This window comes from Pristiophorus japonicus, chromosome 1 (assembly GCF_044704955.1).
Source record: "Pristiophorus japonicus isolate sPriJap1 chromosome 1, sPriJap1.hap1, whole genome shotgun sequence".
In the NCBI taxonomy this organism is placed as follows: Eukaryota; Metazoa; Chordata; class Chondrichthyes; family Pristiophoridae; genus Pristiophorus; species Pristiophorus japonicus.
In genome coordinates this window covers 296,023,231-296,044,732 of record NC_091977.1, presented here as the reverse complement: position 1 = coordinate 296,044,732, position 21,502 = coordinate 296,023,231, and the positions used below count along the sequence as shown (strand labels likewise).

Below are 21,502 nucleotides of genomic sequence, written 5' to 3'. Positions count from 1 at the left end.
AGCAGGGGAGTTATCCCCGGTGCGCTGGCTAATATTTATCCCTCGATCAGCATCACTAAAAAAGATTATCTGGTCATTATCACATTGCAGTTTGTGGAAGCTTGCTGTGCGCAAATTGGCTGCTACCTTTCCTACATTACAACAGTGACAACACTTAAAAAAAATACTTAATTGGCTGTAAAGCGCTTTGGGATCATTAGTGGTCTCAAAAGGCGCTATATAAATGCAAGTCTTTCTTTTTTTAAATGGTGTGAATATGTGGTCGGAATTTGATTTCAGGGTCAAGTATGACATAATACATGAACTATATCTCTAAATGAATCTGAGCAAATCACTTGTGTGTATACTTGAGCTGCACTTGCAGACCTTACAGGTACGACGCTGAGTGCGACCACCTAACTAACTTTGCCGCCGAGCCGGCTTTTCCAAATCTCGCGATGATTGAACGAGATGGCGGCGGGGGGGGGGGGGGGGATTACTTTGCGGAAAGGTCGGAACTATTTTTTTTGTTGAGCCCACCGCGGAAGAGGCACGATTGTGACGTCTGCGCTCGCGCCGGCGTGCCGCGTGTGGACGATCGGACGGGGCGAGGGTGAAGAGGCAAAAGGGGTGAAGGGAAAAGGAGGAGTCGTGCGTCGCCGGAAGCGACGCGTGGGGAGCAAGGTGGGCGGAGTTGCGCGCGCTGGCGGGGGGGGGGGCCGCGCCTATAAATAGAGGCGAGCCGCTGGCTTTGACCCTCCGATCCCCGGCTGTGTGTGTGTGTGTGTCCGTGTGCACCAGGCTCCACCCGAGCTCTCCCCGTCAGCACACTTTTCTGTTCTCTCTCTTATATATAAATGATTTAAACAAAAAAAAATTTAAAAAAACTCTTGAAAAAACCCCCCAAAAAAAATTTAAAAAAAAAAATCCCAAAAAAAAGCAGCTTCAGCAGCAGCAGCGGCAGCCGGAGGGGCGACAGACGACGACGAAGAAAAAAAAAATAAGGAAAAAAAAACCTCCCCCCACCCGCCACAAGAAATCAACGACGAGAAGATTATTTTTCTCCCGACGTCTCCGCAACCGAAAGGAGGGAAAAAAAATATATATAAGGAAAAAAAAATTGAAAAGCAACCGCCGCCGACAAGAACACGGACCCGCGAGCAGCGGCTGGGCATCGTCACAAACCGACTCCCTCTCTCCTTCCGCTCACCTCGCCCGGCAGCCGGGCCTCGGCTCCTCCTGCTCCTCCAACCCGCCGCAGGACCACCTCCTCCCGGTCCGCACTCGACGCCACCTTGACCTCCGAGCCGAGACATCGACCCGACCCGCCGCTTGAAATCTGATTTATTTTCCTTCTCTGTTATATTTTTAATTTGTTTTTTCGCTTCCCCCCCCATCCCATTCTATATATTTTTTTTAATTTTTGAAGCGCCGTCTTCATCTATTGGGCCTTTTCTCCCCTCCCCGTAGTTTATAAAGAAAATCTCGGTTGATCTCGACCTGCCGCCGCCATGAACCCCAGCGCCCCCAGTTACCCCATGGCCTCACTATACGTGGGCGACCTGCACCCGGACGTGACCGAGGCCATGCTGTACGAGAAGTTCTCGCCGGCCGGCCCCATCCTCTCCATCCGTGTCTGCCGCGACATGATCACCCGCCGCTCGCTGGGCTACGCCTACGTCAACTTCCAACAGCCGGCCGACGGTGAGTGGCGAGGGAGGGAAGGTGTGTGTGAGAGGGTTGAGTTGGACATGGAGGGGCTGACATGTGGGGTGGGAGAGGGACACACACACAGGGTGATGTCGGCATCCACGTGTAACGGCCCTGAGTTTTCAACTACAGCCTGGGTTATGTGTTCCCCCAGAGAGCTGAGTTTCAGGGTCCTGGCAGCCACCATGTGGTGTCTCTCCCGCACACATTATGTACGGCGCCTGAACAGCGGCCTCCCCCCACATACACACACCAGTCTTACTCTGACTCACCGCACCTGACGTAGAAGGAAGGCCGTCCGTATGTTTTAAATCTTTAATCGCTCTCCCAGCATTGGGGATTCCACCTCCCCCACTTTTGATGAATGCGTGAGAGTTGAATCAAATTTTCAAGATCGCCTCGCCCAATCCTCACATAAGAGTTCGGCAGCTTATTCCATGCCATGTGCTTATCATCCGTATGATCTGTTGCATAATCCGAAGGATTGGGATCCTGACCAGGTTTTCTCTCTTTTCTTCCCCCCCCCTACCACACTTAACCCAGGGTTTGCTCCTGCCCTGGCTGAGATCAGCTGTGGTTGCTTACAATGTTCCTGATTTGATATCAACTAGTTCTAATCGGTTCAGGAATCAAATTGATTCAGCTGCTCACTCGGTAAACTTGCTGAGGCATCAGCATAATTCTGTGTTGTGTGCTTGTCCAAGAAATAGACAGGACTGCACCACATCAGTCTCTGCTCAGTGGTAGTAATTGTCCCTCTGTCAGAAGGCTTGTCGGTTCACTCCACTTCAGTGATCTCAGCACATAATTTACACTTGACATTTTAGAGCAGTGCTGAGGGAGGGCTACATAGTTGGAGGTGTAATTTTTTGGGGAGCTGTTAAAAATGTGACCCCATCTGTCATGTCATGGGCATAAAAGACCCCATGGCTCTATCTGAGGAGAACAGCAAAGTTCTACCATTGACCTGGCTAGCATCACCAAATTAGATTATTTTGGTAATTTATCTTACTGCTATTTGAGGGATATTGTTGTCATGTTTCCCTACCTTATGACTAATTGCACATCCAAAAGTTGGTTGGAGTGCTTTGGGATGGTTTGAGGTCATGAAAGCAACTATATAAATGTAAGTTCATTTGCTTACACTCAGTCCCTTGTGTTGTATGCTGAAACTGGATCTAATTTGACAGAAAGATACGGTTTCTACAGCGGCGTTGGCGAGCCATGGCAGTGTGTCTAAAGCAGCAGAATGGAAATTGAGAGAATTAATCCTCTAATGTGTAAACATAAAGGGGTAATGGGGGTGCCTGTACACTCCTTGGTGTCACAATCTGTTGCACTTGTGTTTTGATCCGATGGATGTGCATACTGTAAGCAAACATTTTGTATTGGTCTAGAGCTAAAGCACATCAGGTAAGTTGTACACCAACTCCCTCTGCGAATAAGGAAACCAGCTATATTCCTCTTGCACAACTGGGTACTGTAGAGAAGATGTGGACAAATGCCAGCAGTGGTATTTGATCAAGCTATCTGAATAGTATTCTAGAATAATTATTTTGACTTTACTTCCAACTGCCATTCTGTGTTCCCAGACATTTCATGGGGGCGGGGGGGGGGAGGAGGAAAAAGAGAAAGGGTAATAGTTGCTTGAGATTGCCAGCCTCTGTCTCCTTCAGATTATGGTGTGTAACAATATGAATAGAATAAATAATCTTTACACTCACCTCACCATTCTCTCTCAGTGCCTGCACCCCACCCCCTGGCTATTCTTAGAAACAGTTTATAAAGCTTCAGTTAGAATGTTGTGTGCATTGAGTTCCCAATCTTAGTACTTCCTATCTGAGGAGATGACCTTTGTCCACAGGAAGTAGAAGTCATCTGAGGAATTAAGTGCATCACAGTAATAGAGAACAATGTGAGGCTGGACTCCACATTTTCTATTAAGTTGCTGAAATTCGCATGCTGGCATGGTTTGTGTATGAGTGGTTTATCCTTATTACTTACTGTGCCTTTGGAGAGGTCCCTGAATATAGAAAAGTTTAAAAATCTTATATGGAAGTTACAATTGAGTAACTCCTTCTCCCCACAAGTCTTTTGGTTGGATAACAAAAACAGTTAAGTCAAGTGCCCTCCAATCTGGGGGACACTCCATACATTTTTCAACTGCCCTTTTTTTGTATTTATTTTACTTTTTTTTGTGATTTTTGTTTTGGGCAATAAAATCATCAATTTTACAAGTGCCCCCTATAAAAGGGGAGGGGGACACTCAAAACACCGGCAATTAAAACAAATTAAACTTTAAAACATAAAATCAAATTAAAATTTGGTTGCCGGGGGTGATGATGCACTCCAGTCCCTCCGGCTACCAACTCTCGCGGAAGGCCGCGAGCGTATCGGTGGACACTGCGTGCTCCATCTCCAAGGACACCCTGGCACGGATGTACGCGCGGATCCTTCTCCCCCACACCACCCACCGAATTAGTTCACCTGATGAGTCGAGCAGCGCATTTGGCATCATTGCCTCATTATAGGGGTAGGGAGGAAAAACACATGGCAACTGGGATTGGGTTTCGCAGTAATGCCCACAATTAGCATGTTGACATTAGGCTCAGTTATGAAGAATGGGTGAAGAGACAGAGGTGGCTGGTGCTGCACTTGGGGGAGGGGGCTGGTTACTGCTTTCAGGGAAGGAAACTGAAGGAAAAAAAAGGAAGTTTTTTTTGAAATTCGTTTCAACAGTGGAGTGCAGATGCAGAACTTGTAGTTATGGCTTCATAGAAAGAAAGATTTGCATTTTTATAGCACCTTTCATGACCACTGGACCTCCCAAAGTGCTTTATAGGTACTTTTGAAGTGTAGTCACTGTTACAATGTAGGAAACGTGGCAGCCATTCGTGCACAGCCAGCTCCCACAAACAGCAATGTGATAATGACCAGATAATCTGTTTTTTAGTAATGTTGATTGAGGGATAGATATTGGCCAGGACACTGGTGATAACTCCCCTGCTGTTCAAAATAGTGCCATGGGATCTCTTGCGTCCACCTGTTGAGAGACCATACGGGGTCTCGGTTTAAGGTTTCTTCCGAAAGACGACACCTCTGACAGTGTAGCTCTTCCCCCAGCACTGCACTGGAGTGTCAGCCTAGATTTCTGTGCTCAAGTCCTTGAACCTGTGACCTTCTGACTCAGAGGTGAGAATGCTACCCACTGAGCCACAAAAAAGGATGAACTTGATAAGAATGAGGAAGGAAAGTTGAAGGCATGCAGAACAGTTTTTAAAACCAGTATTTACTATAATATGAAAAATATAGTCCTGCCACCTGATTTGCGTTATTACTGTAGGGTTTGTTTCAGCATCAAGACACATGAGCTCAATTTTTTTACATCAAATAAAGACTTCACATTATAAAATAAGGTTCCTGTAATTGCTTTTTTTGGTTATTAATAGTGAACAGAAGATTGCTAAACATTTTAAGTGTGAAGGTGGCAAATCTGAACCACTTCCAAAACAAAATTATGTAATAGACAACTGAATGTTTAACTTGGTGAAAGTAAATGTTACTGGATTGGATCAAAAGAGGATAGAGTACAAATCATCCCATGAAGTACAATGCACAGCTCTGATCACTAAATTGTAGTAAAAGGATTTGTTTAAAAGTGAGAAAGGGATAACCTCGGTGGTGGGAAAATTCTGAGGGACAGTATTGATCATCATTTAGAAAGGCACTGATTAATCAGGGACAGTCAGCATGGATTTGTTAAGGGAAGGTCAAGTCTCGCTAACTTGATACAATTTTTTGAGGAGGTAACAAGGAGGGTCGATGAGGGTAGCGCATTAGATGTCGTCTACATGGATTTTTAGCAAGGCCTTTGACAAGGTGCCACATGGCAGACTGGTCAGAAAAGTAAAACCCCATGGGATCCAAGGTAAAGTGGCAAGTTGGATCCAAAATTGGCTGTGGCGGGAAGCAAACTATAATGGTTGGGTCTTTGAGACTGGAAGGCTGTTTCCTGTGAGGTTCCGCAGGGCTCAGTACTAGGTCCCTTGCTTTTTGTGGTATATATCAATGATTTAGACTTCAATGTAGGGGGCATGATTACGGTGTTTACAAATGATACAAAGATTGTGTGGTTGATAAGAAGGCTGTAGACTGCAGGAAGATATAAAATGGACTGGTCAGTTGAGGCAGAAACCCTCATCGCATTTAAAAAGTACTTGGAGTATGCATTTGAAGTGCTGTCACCTACAGGGCTTCGGACCAAGAACTGGAAAGTGAGATTCGATTGGATAGCTCTTTTTGCATAGAATTTTACATCACAGGAGCAGGCCATTTAGCCCAACTGGTGGTCCTTGCCGGTGTTTATGATCCACATGAACCTCCTCCCACCCTATTTTATCTCACCCGATCAGCATAACCTTTCATTTGACAGACTGGCACAGACATGATGGGCTGAATGGCCTCTTGTGCTATTCTATGATGAGCAATGTAGATGAAAGGGATGGAGCCGCTGACATTTACATTTTATATTATGGCCTTGTAAGGAATGGGAAAATTAACATCCTGTTGGCTGAGCAGTGTCCTCCCCATCAAATGAAGTAAAGAGTATAGCCACTAGCCATGACATATTTACACATCTGTAATCACCTTCCAAGGGAAGATAATTGTGTGCAAATTACTGACATGCCTGTGAAAATTGAAAATTTAGATTTGTAAGTGACAGCTGTTTCAGCTAATGGGGGTGGGAGGATTGGATGATGAGCATAAAGTAAGACCCTACATGTTAGATGTGGAATTAATTGGTTATGTAATCCATCTGTGAGGCTGACTATATTCATTAATGAATTCTCCATTCAGTCTTGCTTATGATTGTCTCACATTATTGTACAACCTAGTACAATATCATTTTCCTAATGGGTCAAAAATTACGGCCTCGCCGGGTCCGTATGAAGTGCGCATGTACCCAGCGAGGCCTTGCAAAAGCTGGTTTTCGGGCGGCAAAAACCGGCTTTGCCGATCTATCGAGATTTCTCTTGACAGATCCTCCGCATCCCCGGGAGAAGGACATTCGCACGGGAGAGATTGGGCTATTTGCCCAGCTAATGTCCTGGTAAAAGCAGGCGCATAGCTTACTTTTACCAGCGTAAGAGTTTTAAAACATATAAAATATTAATCTAAGCACTTATTTTTGTATTCAAAACCCTGTCCATTAAAGCAAGTTTATTTTTAATACTATTAAAACACAAACAATTCCAAAATATATATATTTTTTCTAAAACATTTAATTTCAATTAATTTTAAATATGTGAGGTATCTTTTTTTTTATTTGTTTATTTATTGTGCTGTGTTTTAGGGGTTTTTCTCATTGTTAGTCATGGGAGCACGGTGGTCCAGACCTACGTGACTCCAGCATGTTCGTACGTGAAAGGCATCGCCCCCCCCCCCCGTGCGCTGCGCAGTGAATCTAAGCCTCCGACTGTGATTTTGAGTTCCTCCGGGACCACCAGGTACTCGTGTAGATTTTTTTTCGGGTTGGAGGCCTTCATACAAAGGAAGCCTCTGACCGCAATTTCCCCCCCCCCCAATGATTTACCATTGGAGCCACAAGAATTTATTTTTTTAGGAGTCCAAACTTCAAACATCCCCAAACAAAATGCAAGAATGGGGCAGGTTAATTGATGAAGCCGATCCTCTGAAATGTTAACACTTTCAGATGCTGACTGGCCAATATATTTTAAACATTTTTTTGCCCTATGGATTTTCAATGTCACAGGTTTTTTTTTTTACCCCCCGGGCAAATTGCTAATCTAAATGAGTATTATATACTAACTACTTTTTTTCCCCTCTCCTCAGCTGAACGTGCTTTGGATACCATGAACTTTGATGTTATCAAAGGAAAGCCTGTTCGCATCATGTGGTCTCAACGTGACCCATCTTTGCGGAAATCTGGAGTTGGCAACATCTTCATTAAGAACTTGGACAAATCCATTGACAACAAAGCTCTATATGACACGTTCTCAGCTTTTGGAAATATACTTTCTTGCAAGGTGAGAATTAATAGCCCTCAATTGATCACTCCCTCAAATCTTTCCAATTCTCAGTTTCCCATGCTTTTTATATTTTTAGAATAGTGCCCCCCAAACCCCAACAAAAATGATTTGCAGCTACCCATAACTTGTATTATACTTGGTTAAAGCAGGCCGCCTTCTGTTTAAAATAGTTCAATGTAAATTGTGTAACATCCCTCTTCTAAACTCGAGCCCATTTCCCTGCTTCGAAATTTTGGCAATCATGAACATATTGGGGTTCAAGAATCTTGAATAATATCTCTTGGATCTTCTATTTAGAGTAAACAATGCCAAACTCTTCACCCCTCATTACCTCGGATGCTTTAAGCTCCATACTTTTTTGTGCACTCCTTGGATATCGAACAAGAGTATTCCAGATGTGGATGTATGGGTTTGCGTACTGGAATTAGTGTTCTATCCCTCTTGATACATCTCCAGATTCAGTTAGATTTCTTTACTGTGGCTGTGCACTCTTCCAGATTTGGAGCTGGCACTTCTACAGATTTTACAGCACTTTATATGCATTTAGAGATGGGCGACTGTTTAGCTTCAGCAATGACCTTTAGAACTTGAATTCAAACTGTTCGGGGTAGCATTTAAACCCAGATCCAATTTAAGTTGTTTAAGCATCCCACCCTTCATCACAAAATAATCCTGAGGTAAATGTTTCAAAAGTGTCTCCCTACGCTCAAACACTCAATTGTTTCTTTGTCACTTCCAGACTGGAACTAATCCAATGTTCTCGTGGCTGGCCTGCCATCCTTCACACTGTGTAAAATTCAGCTCATCCAAAGCTATGCTGCATGTATCCTGTCCTCCTAACCTTGCAGATGTACACTGGCTCTCTGTCCTCCAATTTAAATTTCTCACCCTAGTCTTCAAAATCACTTCATGGCCTCGCATTTCACTGAATACGGTTCGTCCAACTCTGTTCTCGTGTGTGTCCTTCTCTCCTTTCACCCCGTCATTGGCAACTGTGTCTTTGGCTGCCTAGGCCCCAACACTCTGGAATTCCTTCCCTGAGCCACTTTGCCTCTCCACCTCTCTTTTTCTCTTTCCCCCCCCCCCCCCCACCCTTAAAAACCCACCTCTGACAAAACCTTTGCTCAATCCTAATATCTGCTGCTTGGGATCAGTGCTTGTTGGTCCGATTACATCTCTGAAATGCCTTGGGACATTTTTTTATGTTAAAGGCATTGCATCACATCAAAAATTAAGTCAATATAGAAAATGTAATTTTGGCTTTAAGTCGTGTTAAATAACCTTTTTGAATGGATTGTTGACCGAGGATTTTGTTTTCCGTAGGTGGTCTGCGATGAAAATGGGTCTAAGGGCTATGGATTTGTTCATTTTGAGACCCATGAAGCGGCAGAACGAGCCATTGAAAAAATGAACGGCATGCTTCTTAACGATCGTAAAGTGTATGTATATGGATTTTTAAATATCCAGATTTTCAATAGTCTTTAGGTATTTAGGTTTTTTTTAAAAAAAAGATGCTGCAGAAAATAGAAACCAGTGTCTGACATACTCTTAATTATCAGGAACCTTTTTTCTCATGAGAACAATGATCCTTAGCAAAAATGGTGCTAAAAGCATAATCTAGCCACTAGTATCTGAGGAGTGAATTTGTCAGGAAATCTGTGATTTTATCTGGGTAAATATATGGCTTGGTGATGTATTTGACAGTCTTTGGATGCTGGTTTACTAGAGGGTTCGGGGCAATTGAAGCTGAAAAATACGTTCTTAAAAACATTTCAGTTGAAATTGTAAAGAATCAAATTTTTATGTTAAGAGTTTCAAAGTTATTTTGGGAGCACACCTATCAGGTATTCTGTTCGTGACTTGGTTTAAAAAAAATAATTTGCAAGTTGTGGAAACTTCAGATATGATGTCTCTATCCAAAACAATGGATCTTTTTGTCTGTCCTGTTTATCCCTTTCCTTAGCAACACAGTATGTTTGTTCAATTTAAGCTTTAATTGCCAAAAATTCTGGTGTTGAAATTGGGGGGTGAGGTAAGGAGGCACTGAACCATACAATTTGGGGGAGTTCTAGAAACATAGAAAATAGGTGCAGGAGTAGGCCATTCGGCCCTTCTAGCCTGCACCGCCATTCAATGAGTTCATGGCTGAACATGCAACTTCAGTACCCCATTCCTGCTTTCTCACCATACCCCTTGATTCCCCTAGTAGTAAGGACTTCATCTAACTCCTTTTTGAATATATTTAGTGAATTGGCCTCAACAACTTTCTGTGGTAGAGAATTCCACAGGTTCACCACTCTCTGGGTGAAGAAATTCCTCCTCATCTCGGTCCTAAATGGCTTCCCCCTTATCCTTAGATTTATCCCTTATCTGCTCAGTTGGCTGATCTGAACTACGGTGGTGATGGGGTGTGACAATTGACCTTGGCATTTCTGGGCTGTGAAGGGATGAAATTGGCCAGGGTTCATTCTCCTGGTTGCTTTTCAGTGGGGAATAAATATTTGGATGTCAAAGTGAGGAAATGATGACACTTGACTGTAATGGCCTCCACTTTTGAACAAACTAGCACTTACTATCCAGATTCGAGGGTGAAGAATGATTGCCTAAGTGAGGTACAGAGGGGCCTTCTGTCTGAAAATCCATATCCTTGCATGAACCCCTGCTTTTAGGGAAGAATAAGAAAATTACGAATAACATTTGTAGACTTTTTAAAACTTTAATATTATGCTTTCTATAGTTTTGTAGGTCGTTTTAAATCTCGCAAAGAGCGTGAAGCTGAACTTGGAGCCAAAGCAAAGGAATTCACCAATGTATACATCAAGAACTTTGGGGAAGATATGGATGATGAGAGGTTGAAAGAAATCTTCAACAAATTTGGTGAGTTTCATTTCACTTTTGAATTCTTCGATTTAAATTTGGCAAATTCACAAATAATTTGATTTATCTTTGCATGAAAAACTTATCACTCACGGGTATCAAACTTTAGATCAAAGATCTTGTTTTCCCACCCCAACCTGCTTGTTTTGTCTAAATAATGACATTACATTTCCATCTGATTTATTGTGACTGGAGTCATTGTGTGCGCATTTAATACTTGGCAGTCATTTTTGTCTTGAATTTTACATTTCCTAAACTGTACATAAGCAGGACTAGTTATGGTTGCTCTGATCATATGCTGTGGCAACTACATCTAAATATTTAAGTTTGTGTCCCATTTAATTTGCATGAGTTTCAGGTGATTGATCCTAACGTATCCTGGTATTGTATGGGATTTATCCATCTATGAAGCAACAGCACTAAACCTCATTCAGAACCATGCAGCATTTAACAAATAGGACCATGTTGCCTGTCTTTAAGGTCCAGAAACTTATCATGGGTAATTGGCATGTAAACAGATTGTTATTTTTACAAGCCATGTAATGCAAGCGAAATCTCAATTGGTATTGGTCGACAGGGAGATATTTTGGTCTAGCTATTAAGCACAGTATCTAGCAATATTAAAACACAGATGACTATATATAACTTGGCTTTCATTAACTGCTATTCTGGCTTTATCATCAGTTAACTATTTAGCAATGTAACTGGCCTCCTCCCCGCCTCTTTCACACACTTCGGGGACAGAACTGTCCCAAGTAACAGTGTGTAAGGGTGCAACAATTTGTGGGTTTAAAATTGTACTGCATTGAATCAATTAACTTGCAAATGTCTGAACAATATATTTAAAATTTCTGTCATGACAATTTCTTTTTTGTGCATTTTTTTATAGGGGCATTCCTGAGTGTAAAAGTCATGACAGATGACAGTGGAAGATCAAAGGGCTTTGGCTTTGTCAGTTTTGAAAAGCATGAAGATGCACAAAAAGTAAGCAGCTGCAGTAAAGTTCTGCTGTTTAAGGTCAAGTGATAAGTCTAGACAGGTACTTTTCATAAATGGATTTTGTACATAATTTTCAACTGAGAGTTTAGACTTGGTCTAAAGTATATAGTTCAAGGGTGTCTAGCCCTTACAATTGACCATGTGGAAAGTTCCAAGTCTCAGTTATGCAGTTGGATTTTCTTGGGGTGGAGAAGGGAAGGAATTGAATTGTGGCCCAGTTGCGTACTGACTCAGAATGCCTTAAGAGGTGCCAAAGATTATGGCTGGTTGGATTTTTCCTTCCTGGTGTTTGTCTTGCATTGATTCCAAAGGTGTGTTCCAAGTAATCATGCAGCGGCATTATCTATGTATGGAGGATGTGTGCAGTCATATGGAAATTCAACCTGCAATTATAATGGTCTATTAGCAGAAAGAATGGTTGTAGGTGTAGCAAATTGTTTTGTCCTTCAGCTTGTGCATTGACTGAAATTACACCCAGAATTCCTTCCCATTTTTTAAAACTAATTATGCATTTATTAGGCTGTCGATGAGATGAATGGAAAAGAAATTAACGGGAGACAGGTTTACGTTGGCCGTGCCCAGAAAAAGGTTGAGCGACAGACAGAGCTGAAGCGCAAGTTTGAACAGATGAAACAGGACCGCATCACAAGATACCAGGTGAGTTGCGGGTGTTTGTGAACTCGTTGACCTCAAGCAAATGGAATTTTACCTCTTAAAACGGGTGCCAAATGTGTGATTTTGTGTTGAACTGGCTGAAGGTCAGTTCTGGTAGGTCTCTTTGGTGTAGCTTTGCTATTCTTGGTAAATTAGATTTTCAATTAGTATTTTTGATAAAACAAAACACAACAATCTGTTTATTACTCATTACTTGACTGCCTGTTGATCTTGAAGGAAAAGTTTGGCCTGGTCTAGTGGGTGGAGTTTCACCCCATAATGAAAGATAAGGATGAGAGAATGCTTGTTGTTTGTCAGTAACTGGTGGGTTTAAAGTTAACGGTAGATCTTGAGCCGTCAATGAGATTACTTTTCCATGTGCAATCTTTGCTGAGCGCTGCTAGCAAATGTAGTTTTTAAGTGTTTGGGTACACAATTGCTACTATTTCTCATATACATACTGCCCTTTGGCGACATAAGAGAACACATATCTGGTTCCATATGTGCACTGACTTGCACCCTGCTCAATTGACTAAAATAGCCTTGAGTTGGTGGTAGCCCAAAAATATCGGAAGTTGTGGCCATTTCAGAGGGAAAGAAACACATTTCTTTTACCTGTATTTTAGTAGAATGATAATGCTGTGCTGCAATAAAGGTAATCTTGTCTTTAGAATGACTATTAAATGTTTGTGTTACTGAGCAAGAGCTGATCCAGAGATTTAAAAAAATTATTCATTCACATGATGCGGGTTCGCTGTTGAGGCCCACTTATTGCCTGTGCTTAGTTGCCTTTGAAGGAGGTGGAGAGCTGCTGCCTTGAAGGTGCTCCCACCATGCTGTTGGATAGGGAGTTTTGGGATGCTGCAGCTATGGTGGAGGGGGTGAATGTTTAAGGTGGTGAATGGGATGCCAATCGAGCGAGTTGCTTTGCCGTGGATGGTGTCGAGCTTCTTGAGTGTTGTTGGAGCAGCACTCATCCAGGCAAGTGGAGAATATTCCATCGCACTCCTGACTTGTGCCTTATAGGTAGCAGAAAGACTTTGGGGAGTCAGGAGGTGAGACACTTGCTACAGAATACCCAATCTGATCTACTCTTGTAGCCACAGTATTTGTGTGGCTGGTCCCATTAAGTTAATGGTGACCCTCCAGGATGATGATGATGGTGGGGGATTTGATGGTAATGCCATTGAATGTTATGGGGTGGTTAGACTTGTTGATCATGCCTGGCACTTGTGTGACACATGTTACTTGCTATTTATACTCCCAAGCTTGGATGTTTGTCCGGGTCTTGCTGCATGCAGACATAGACTACAGTATCTGAGAAATTGCAATCAACGAACGTCTCCACTTCTGATCTTTATGGGAGGGAAGGTCATTGAAGCAGCTGAAGATGGTTGAGCCTAGAACACTGCCCTGGGGAACTCCTGCAGCGATGTCCTGGGGCTGAGATGATTCCTCCAAGTACAATCATCTTCCTTTGTGCTAGGTATGATTCCAGCCAGTGGAGAGTTTCCCCCCTGATTCCCATTGACTTAAATTTTACTAGGTCTCCTTGGTGAAATGTGCCTTGATGTCAATGGCAGTCACTCTCATCACCTCTAGAATTCAGCTCTTTTGTCTGTGTTTGGACCAAGGCTGCAATGAGATCTGGAGCTGAGTGGTCCTTGTGGAACCCAAACTGGGCATTGGTGAGTAAGTGCTGCTTGATAGCACTGTCGACAACACCTTCCATCACTGATGATTGAGAGTAGGCTGATGGGGTGGTAATTGGCCTTTTTGGGGACAAGACACACCTAAGCAATTTTCTACTTTGTCAGGTCGATTGGCAGTGTTGTAGCTGTACTGGAACAGCTTGTCTAGAGGCGAGGCTAGTTCTGAAGCACAGTTCTTGCACGACAGTTGGAATGTTGGGGCCCAGTGCGCTCAGCCGCTTGATGTCATGTGGTGTGAATCAAATTGGCTGAAGAGTGGCATCAGTGATGGTGGGAACCTTGGGAGGAGGCCGAAAAGGATCATCTACTTGACACTTCTGGCTGTCGATGGTTGCGAACGCTTCAGCTGTGGTCGGTTGCACTCGTGGATGGGGGTGTTTATAGAGCTGCCTCCTACCATTCATGACTGGATGTGGCTGAACTGCATAGCTTTGATCTGATCTGTTGGTTGTGGGCTTTCTCAGCTCCATCTATAGTATGCTGCTTCTGCTGTGCATGTAATCCATGGGTTCCCTGGATCTGCTAATGGTCCATGGGCAAGTTAATATCAGCAACTATCCTGGAAAATGCTGTGTTAGTAGTTATGTATACAGGTATTTTGCGTGAATACTATTTAATTTCAACTTTATGGATATTTTTCCATTATAGGGTGTCAATCTGTACGTCAAAAATCTGGATGATGGTATTGATGATGAGCGTCTGCGCAAAGAATTTTCACCATTTGGTACAATTACCAGTGCTAAGGTATTGATCTGGGTTTTTTTTTAATTCCCCTTATAATCACTTGCATTGCTACCATAATGTTTGTTGGCAAAGGAACAATTTTGTGCCAGTGAGTTGCAGAGATAAATTAGTAGATAACTTGATTTTTTTTTTAAATTCCAGTTAAATATTTTGCATTCAGCTCTGGCACTTTACATTAAAAAAAAGTTGGTTGACATAGTTTCCATTCGACATCTATCTAGAAGGCAGACATTGCAGAAGTGAAACTTCAAATGAAATTTCTAAACAGTGGCTAGACAATTGTTTTGACATGTTCAGATAATATGTGTAATGAAAGGAATAATTGGTGATTCAACAGAATCAAATATCTCCCATTTTATCTGTGCAGGTGATGATGGAGCATGGACGTAGCAAAGGCTTTGGGTTTGTCTGTTTTTCTTCACCAGAGGAGGCCACCAAAGCTGTAACGGAGATGAATGGCCGAATCGTTAGCACCAAGCCCTTGTACGTTGCTCTGGCTCAGCGCAAAGAAGAACGGCAAGCTCATTTGACAAACCAGTACATGCAGAGAATGGCGAGTGTCAGAGCTGTACCAAATCCTGTTATCAATCCATATCAGCCTGCTCCACCCTCTGGTTACTTCATGGCAGCTATCCCTCAGGTAAATATATATTGTAAAGTAGAAGAAAAGCTGGCAGTGGAGATGAAAATTTTGTATTGTTAGAGTATACTGTTTATATAACCGTACACACAAAATGAACAGTTTTGATACAATTTAGCATATGCTATTTTAAAAGGCTTGCTAAATAGATAACTAAGCTGTTTGTTCACCCAGGCTCAGAACCGCGCTGCATATTACCCAGCAGGTCAGCTTGCACAGCTTCGACCAAACCCTCGGTGGGCTGCCCAAAGTGTCAGGCCCCAACGTAAGTGTATGAACAAGATAGTGGTTTTAATCAGACGTAAACATTCACAGCATGGACTGTCATTTGGACAATTTTATTATACCGTAATTTGGATTTCCTTAATTGATTTGAAACTGTTTTCTTTTTGCCAGCATTCCAGAGCATGCCTGGTGGTATGCGTCCAACAGGACCTCGACCACCAACCATTGGCAACATGAGACCAACTTCTGCTCAGGTGCCTCGTGTCATGAGCACTCAACGTGTTGGTGAGTTGACTGTACTTCTACGGGCATTTTTAAAAAAAATTACTGAGAGGTTCATGGAGTTAATGAGTTTAAGTTGAGGTATAGTTTCATTACATGACTCCATTTATTTCTCCGATAACTTCAGTGTATCCTGGAAACCGAGCTTTTGTCATTGCCTGGCCAAATCTCTAGGGTGTGGCGACTGTAAGGTGGATTGAACTAGACGTGGTAGCGCATCTGCTTGTTTCGTTAAAAGAAGCAGGCAATTTATTCCCCCCCCCCCCCATTAATTTGAGGAGTTGAAGGCACATCGGGCCTTGCTATGCTGCTTGCCCTTCTGTAAGTGGTACTGCGTGGGTGCAGGTTAAAGGAGGGACCTTGTCTTTCACAATCTCAGGGCATCCAAACACTTCATAGCCAATGAAATGTTTAAGTGTAGTCACTGTTGCAATGCAGGTGTAGTGATGAAACTACATTTATTTTCAAAACTCTACATAGCCATGCTAATAGTGAACTATTCTCGATTAGTCTTCTGTTGTACTTGGAGGAAGCAGAAATATAAAATACATGGCAAGCTTTGAATCGCTGTATTTAGATGTTTAAAGCCACTCCTATTTTGAACAAAAGAAAGTTTGGGGCTTAAATCTGTAGTCAGTTTATCACCATATTCAAAATGGAATCCATCTGCTTTTGTTAAAACACAAACCTGATATTTGATTGTTGTCTTGGGAATTCAAGGTGGTGAAAGTTTATCTACCACATTTCCATTGAAAGGGAATATCACTTGGATTGCGCACAGAGCTTTAACTTTTTCATGTGCCCGCCTTGGTTTGTGGATAGCATTCTTGCATCTGAATTAAAAGCTCATGGGTTCTAGCCCTACTCCAGAGACTAGGCTAACACTTCACTGCAGCACTGAGAGTGCAGCACTGTCTGAGGCATTGACCATCAGAATGTCTGAAGTGCTGCCTTTAAATAAGACACTTTAAACCAAGGCCCCATCTGCCCTCGGGTAGCACATTCGATGAAGACTGGTGCAGTGATTATCCGGTCACTTATCTCATTACTGCCTCATTTCCCTACATTACAACAATGACTGCACTTCTATTTCATTGGCTGTGAAGTGCTTTGGGACCTCCTGAGTCATGTAGGTTTGAGCCAAAACAATGGCTTTCCCATCGACTCATGGGTTAAATGAAGGCCGGTCATGCACTGAGCCTAACAGACCAGAAAGGTTTAAAGTTTCATCCTTGGATGGTACCATGCCTGTGAGTTGAATGTTCCTCAAAATAAGGAAGATTCATTGAGTGGGCTGTTAAAATTGTTTAAAAGTTGGCATGAACTATTTTTTTCCTGCTTGTATATCCTGATAACAGCAGAATTCCAGGCTGCCTAACCAAGAATGTAACATGGCCTATCAATCTTTTTCCTTTTATATGCCTTTGTGATAGGTTAGACAATTACTGACAAAAGGTGCAAATTTTTAGACTCTTTTGGGAGTGTTTTATCTTTACTTTTTTGTAAGCCAATACAGCAACACAGACAATGGGACCTCGCCCTGGTGCTACTGCTCCTGGAGTCCGTTCGTTTACACAATACAAATATGCTGCAGGCGTACGCAATCCTCAACAACATCTAAATGCTCAGCCTCAGGTTGCTATGCAACAGGTATGCTATGCAAATGTTCATGTATTTATGCTGCAAAGTCTTTATAAATTAAACTATTGTGTGCCTATTATGTAAACTTATCAGTGATGTGTTTGAATGCAATGTCATTGTTTCAAATGGGGAAGGGTTTTCTAAGCACTTTTGAATATTTAATAGTCTGGATAAAATAATGTGCTGGCATTTTAAAGCTTGTGTGTGTGCTTGCAGGCAGGGGTTTTAGCTAAGTGTATAATGAAGTTATAAATTGGGCTCTGTTGGCATGACACTGTTAAATGATGGTGCCTTTTAGATGCAACTCCTGTTTGCATTGGTTCCTTGAGCTATCATCCTTCAAGTTTAGTTTATTGTATCAGCGGTAGCTCCATCTGCATTGTTCCATAATTAAGGTGCACTGCTTCCTGTCAGCAAACCCTGCTATGGATGCATCGAAATGATGTATTCTGCCCTGTAGTATGGGTACTGATTCCAAGGGCAATTTTAATCACTGAATTATATTTTTCTATAAAGTAGTAACTCTTTGATGAAACTGGACATAACAAACTATATTGGATGTGCACCCTTCCTTTTCAGCCTGCAGTTCATGTACAAGGCCAAGAACCCCTGACTGCTTCCATGCTGGCTGCTGCCCCTCCCCAAGAACAGAAGCAGATGCTGGGTAAGAATCCAATTAAAGTTAATACAGATGCGAAGTAACTATTTGTACGGCACTTTCCTTTGACAGGCAGCCGGCTGACAAGCCTCCCCCCACTGCCCGTACTGCACTTTTTTGACTGATGGGTGACGAGTCCCCCCCCCCCCCCCCCCCTCCGGTTGAATCATTCCATGCACGTGGTGCTGAGTGCAGCTAGTGTGAGGCCCGATAGCGAGAGATCGAGCCAGGGAGAGGCTGGGGAGAGAAAGACACATTGGGGGTGGAGGGGGGAGAAGGCAAGACACTGCCACTATTCACTTCATACCCAATAAACCTGTTAACAATCCATACACAATGCGCTGGGGTTAGACACTTCGGCTGGGGGTGGCATACATTTGGACTGGGGTAGGACTCTGGCTGGATGTACTTGGACTGGGGTTAGGCACTTCGGCTGGGGGAGGCATGCACGCGCTGGGGTGTGGGACTTTGGTTGGAAGAGGCATACACTTGGACTGGGGTAAGGCACTTTGGCTGGGGGAGGGATGTACTTGGACTGGGGTACAGGATTTTAGCTAACCCTTCCTGTCTTCTGGGGAGCTCTGGCCTCTGTCCCTGCAGGAAGTCAAAGTGGATCGAGTTACAATTTGCAAAGTCAGTGAGACCTTGGGATGGGTGGTTCCAGTGACGCATTCCTGTGAAACTTCAGGATGTGGCTGATCCTCCAAGGGGACCAATTAGAAACAAAGGGTGGAGCATTTTGGCAGTACAAATAAGCACGTCCATAACGATGGGTCGTGGAAATTGATCTTTTAACACTATGTGAGCAGATGTACTGCTGTAATATTGGAATTTAGATATATTGATTGGTTGTGGTGTCTTGCTGTTCCAGTATGCTGTAGGAGATTATACCTAAAATCAGTGGCATTTGAAGGGCTGGATGGTCTACTGGGTCTGATGCAACTTTAACATGCTGGTTTGTAAGAGTCCTGTATTGAATGAGTTCAGTCGGTCTTAATTCAGTTCTGATTTAGCACTAATTGGTAGTGTTGGGGGCCATAATGGGTTGGGTGGTGTGGGTGTGGTGCAGTAGGGGCCGCTCGGGCTGAGGAACATTGTTGACCTGGTTAAGGGAGCTTTACACTGCATGTAACCATGCTGTACATGATTTGGGGAATATTTGATGTTGTCACAGGGTGACTAAAGTGGAAAGAGTTCCATTTCCCACTAATGTTCCTCAGCATGATTGTAAAAAGTTGAAAATTAATAGCTATTGCAGATGTCTGGGATGTCAATTTGATTTGAAAGGAATGTTTCTGTTACTGCAGCTTGTAAAAATGCTTGACATGCAACAAGTCTCTATATTGTCCTCAGTTATTCAATGAAATGTTGCCTTGCAGGTGAACGGCTTTTCCCCCTGATTCAGAACATGCACCCAAGCCTGGCAGGTAAAATCACTGGGATGCTTCTTGAGATAGACAACTCTGAATTACTTCATATGCTAGAGTCCCCAGAGTCTCTGCGCTCCAAGGTAAAACATTGCTTTTGGCTTCAAATTTGAGATGCTTTTATTTTGGGCAGATCTGTATAATTGAGTTGATGTAGAAAATAATAACCACAAGATATATAGATGTTGCTATCAGTTTAACAATTAAATACTGCAGAAATATGCAGCAACTTCAGATTTCCAATGTTGTCCAGATTTAATGCAGCTCACCACTAAAATGTGTTTCTACAGTTGCGTTCTAAGATATACTGTGCAATCATTTTGTTGCCGATTTGACCTTTATTTCTAATTCAGGTTGACGAAGCTGTTGCTGTACTGCAGGCCCATCAGGCAAAAGAGGCTGCTCAGAAAGTAGTTGTGCCAAATGCCGCAGGTGTTTAAATTTTTTCAGGAGGTGAGTACTAATGGAGAAAGTACCCTTTCACACAGGCACTTACTGTGGTCAAAAGTTGTGTCACTATAGATGTAGTATGTTGCACCCAATGTTTATTGTGCTAGTAATTTCACAAGATCTGGTAGAATATGCTCCATATTTGCCTTGTACTGCTGGGTGAAGTTGCAGGCCAGGTGGAACCACACGTGCAGAATTCTCGTGTAATTGCACTTTGATTCTGGAGTTCACCTTAACTGCAATTGGCACAAAGTTGTCAGTTCTCATTTGTCTCCCCATATGGATTGCAAGGCTAAAAATAGTTGAGATTGTACAATCACTGAAGTGGACAATTGATACTCTTAAGAAGTTGACAGCAACTCAAGTCATATTTTTTGATTGCAATAATGAACACATTTGTGCTTGCTATAGTTTGTACTATAGTTTAATTCAAGACTATTTGATTTCATTTTGTGAAATGACCAAAAATGCGCTTATTTTACTGGAGTGCTATCCAGATTTGCTGAATTCAAATTTTGCAAACCTGTTATAAAATATCCATTAGATTGTTTGTTTGTGGGTGAAATTTAATTGAAACATTGAAGATGAAAATTCTACAACTAGTGTTATTTTTCCTTGTAGGAGAGGAGGACCATGAAGCTTGCATTACCGAAGAAAATTTTTCTAAACATTGGAAAAAGCTTAAAAAATTTAAAACATCGCAAAACAAAAAATGTATACAAAAAAAAGAAAGGAAACCTCTAAGCTTATGAAACCAAGTCACTGCCAGGTCTGGCATAAGTGATGCTAGTCCTAGACTTAATGGGAAAATACCAAAAAAAAATTGTAAAATGAAAAGTTTTCTAGGCCGGGGTAGGTGTTTTATGCACAGAAATGTTGTTTGATGCATTCCTTTCTTTAAAGTTTTGTAATCCATTACTGTGGAAATGCTCAGCAGATCCACACTGTTTTTAGTTGGCAGTGTGTTTGATGGTTGAGCATTAGAAACTGAAACTGAACGTTTGGATTATAGAATGCTTGCTTTAATAAAAATGCTGAATAATGACTAGGTGTGGATTCTTGTTTAATGTCCAAGGCTTTTTGGTGCATACTACTTTACTACTGAAAAGACCAGAAATGGTTCGGTAACTGTTTTTGCGCCTGTCGGATTGTACATTTGGGGGGTTGGGGGGGGGGGGGAGGATCTAGTTTTGCTTTACAAACATCCCCAAAGATTCAGGACGTTCCATCTTTTATAACCATACTGGCTGCTAGTTAAGTAGTTCTAAAGAAAATATCAACCAAGATTTTACTCTTTCATAATCTTGAAATTGAAGTGCAAATCTTCATTCATTGAAGATACAAATGCATTCGATAAATTGCCATTGAATAATGGCTCAGATCCCAGAGGGCATCCACAGTCTGTGTTGTTTTTTCTATGGACATTGAAAACCAGTGGTAATCATTCCACCCCG

The 21,502-nt window shown here is 42.4% G+C and overlaps 1 protein-coding gene across 2 annotated transcripts; it reads left to right on the top strand.

Moving 5' to 3' along the window:
• Positions 1–723: 723 nt before the first annotated feature.
• Positions 724–21,093, top strand: LOC139271053 (polyadenylate-binding protein 1). 2 transcript variants are annotated; one of them, XM_070888485.1, is made up of 15 exons: positions 724–1,683; positions 7,543–7,736; positions 9,063–9,178; positions 10,477–10,616; positions 11,506–11,600; positions 12,135–12,272; positions 14,630–14,725; positions 15,093–15,365; positions 15,540–15,630; positions 15,762–15,875; positions 17,389–17,522; positions 18,093–18,177; positions 19,551–19,681; positions 19,952–20,051; positions 20,670–21,093. In XM_070888485.1, exons 1-14 carry the CDS (start codon positions 1,491–1,493, stop codon positions 20,036–20,038), a joined length of 1,887 nt encoding a protein of 628 aa, XP_070744586.1. In that variant the 5' UTR covers positions 724–1,490; the 3' UTR covers positions 20,039–20,051; positions 20,670–21,093. The 2 variants fall into 2 exon arrangements, with proteins under 2 accessions (XP_070744586.1, XP_070744585.1); XM_070888484.1 differs by having other exon boundaries at positions 17,380–17,522.
• Positions 21,094–21,502: the final 409 nt, after the last annotated feature.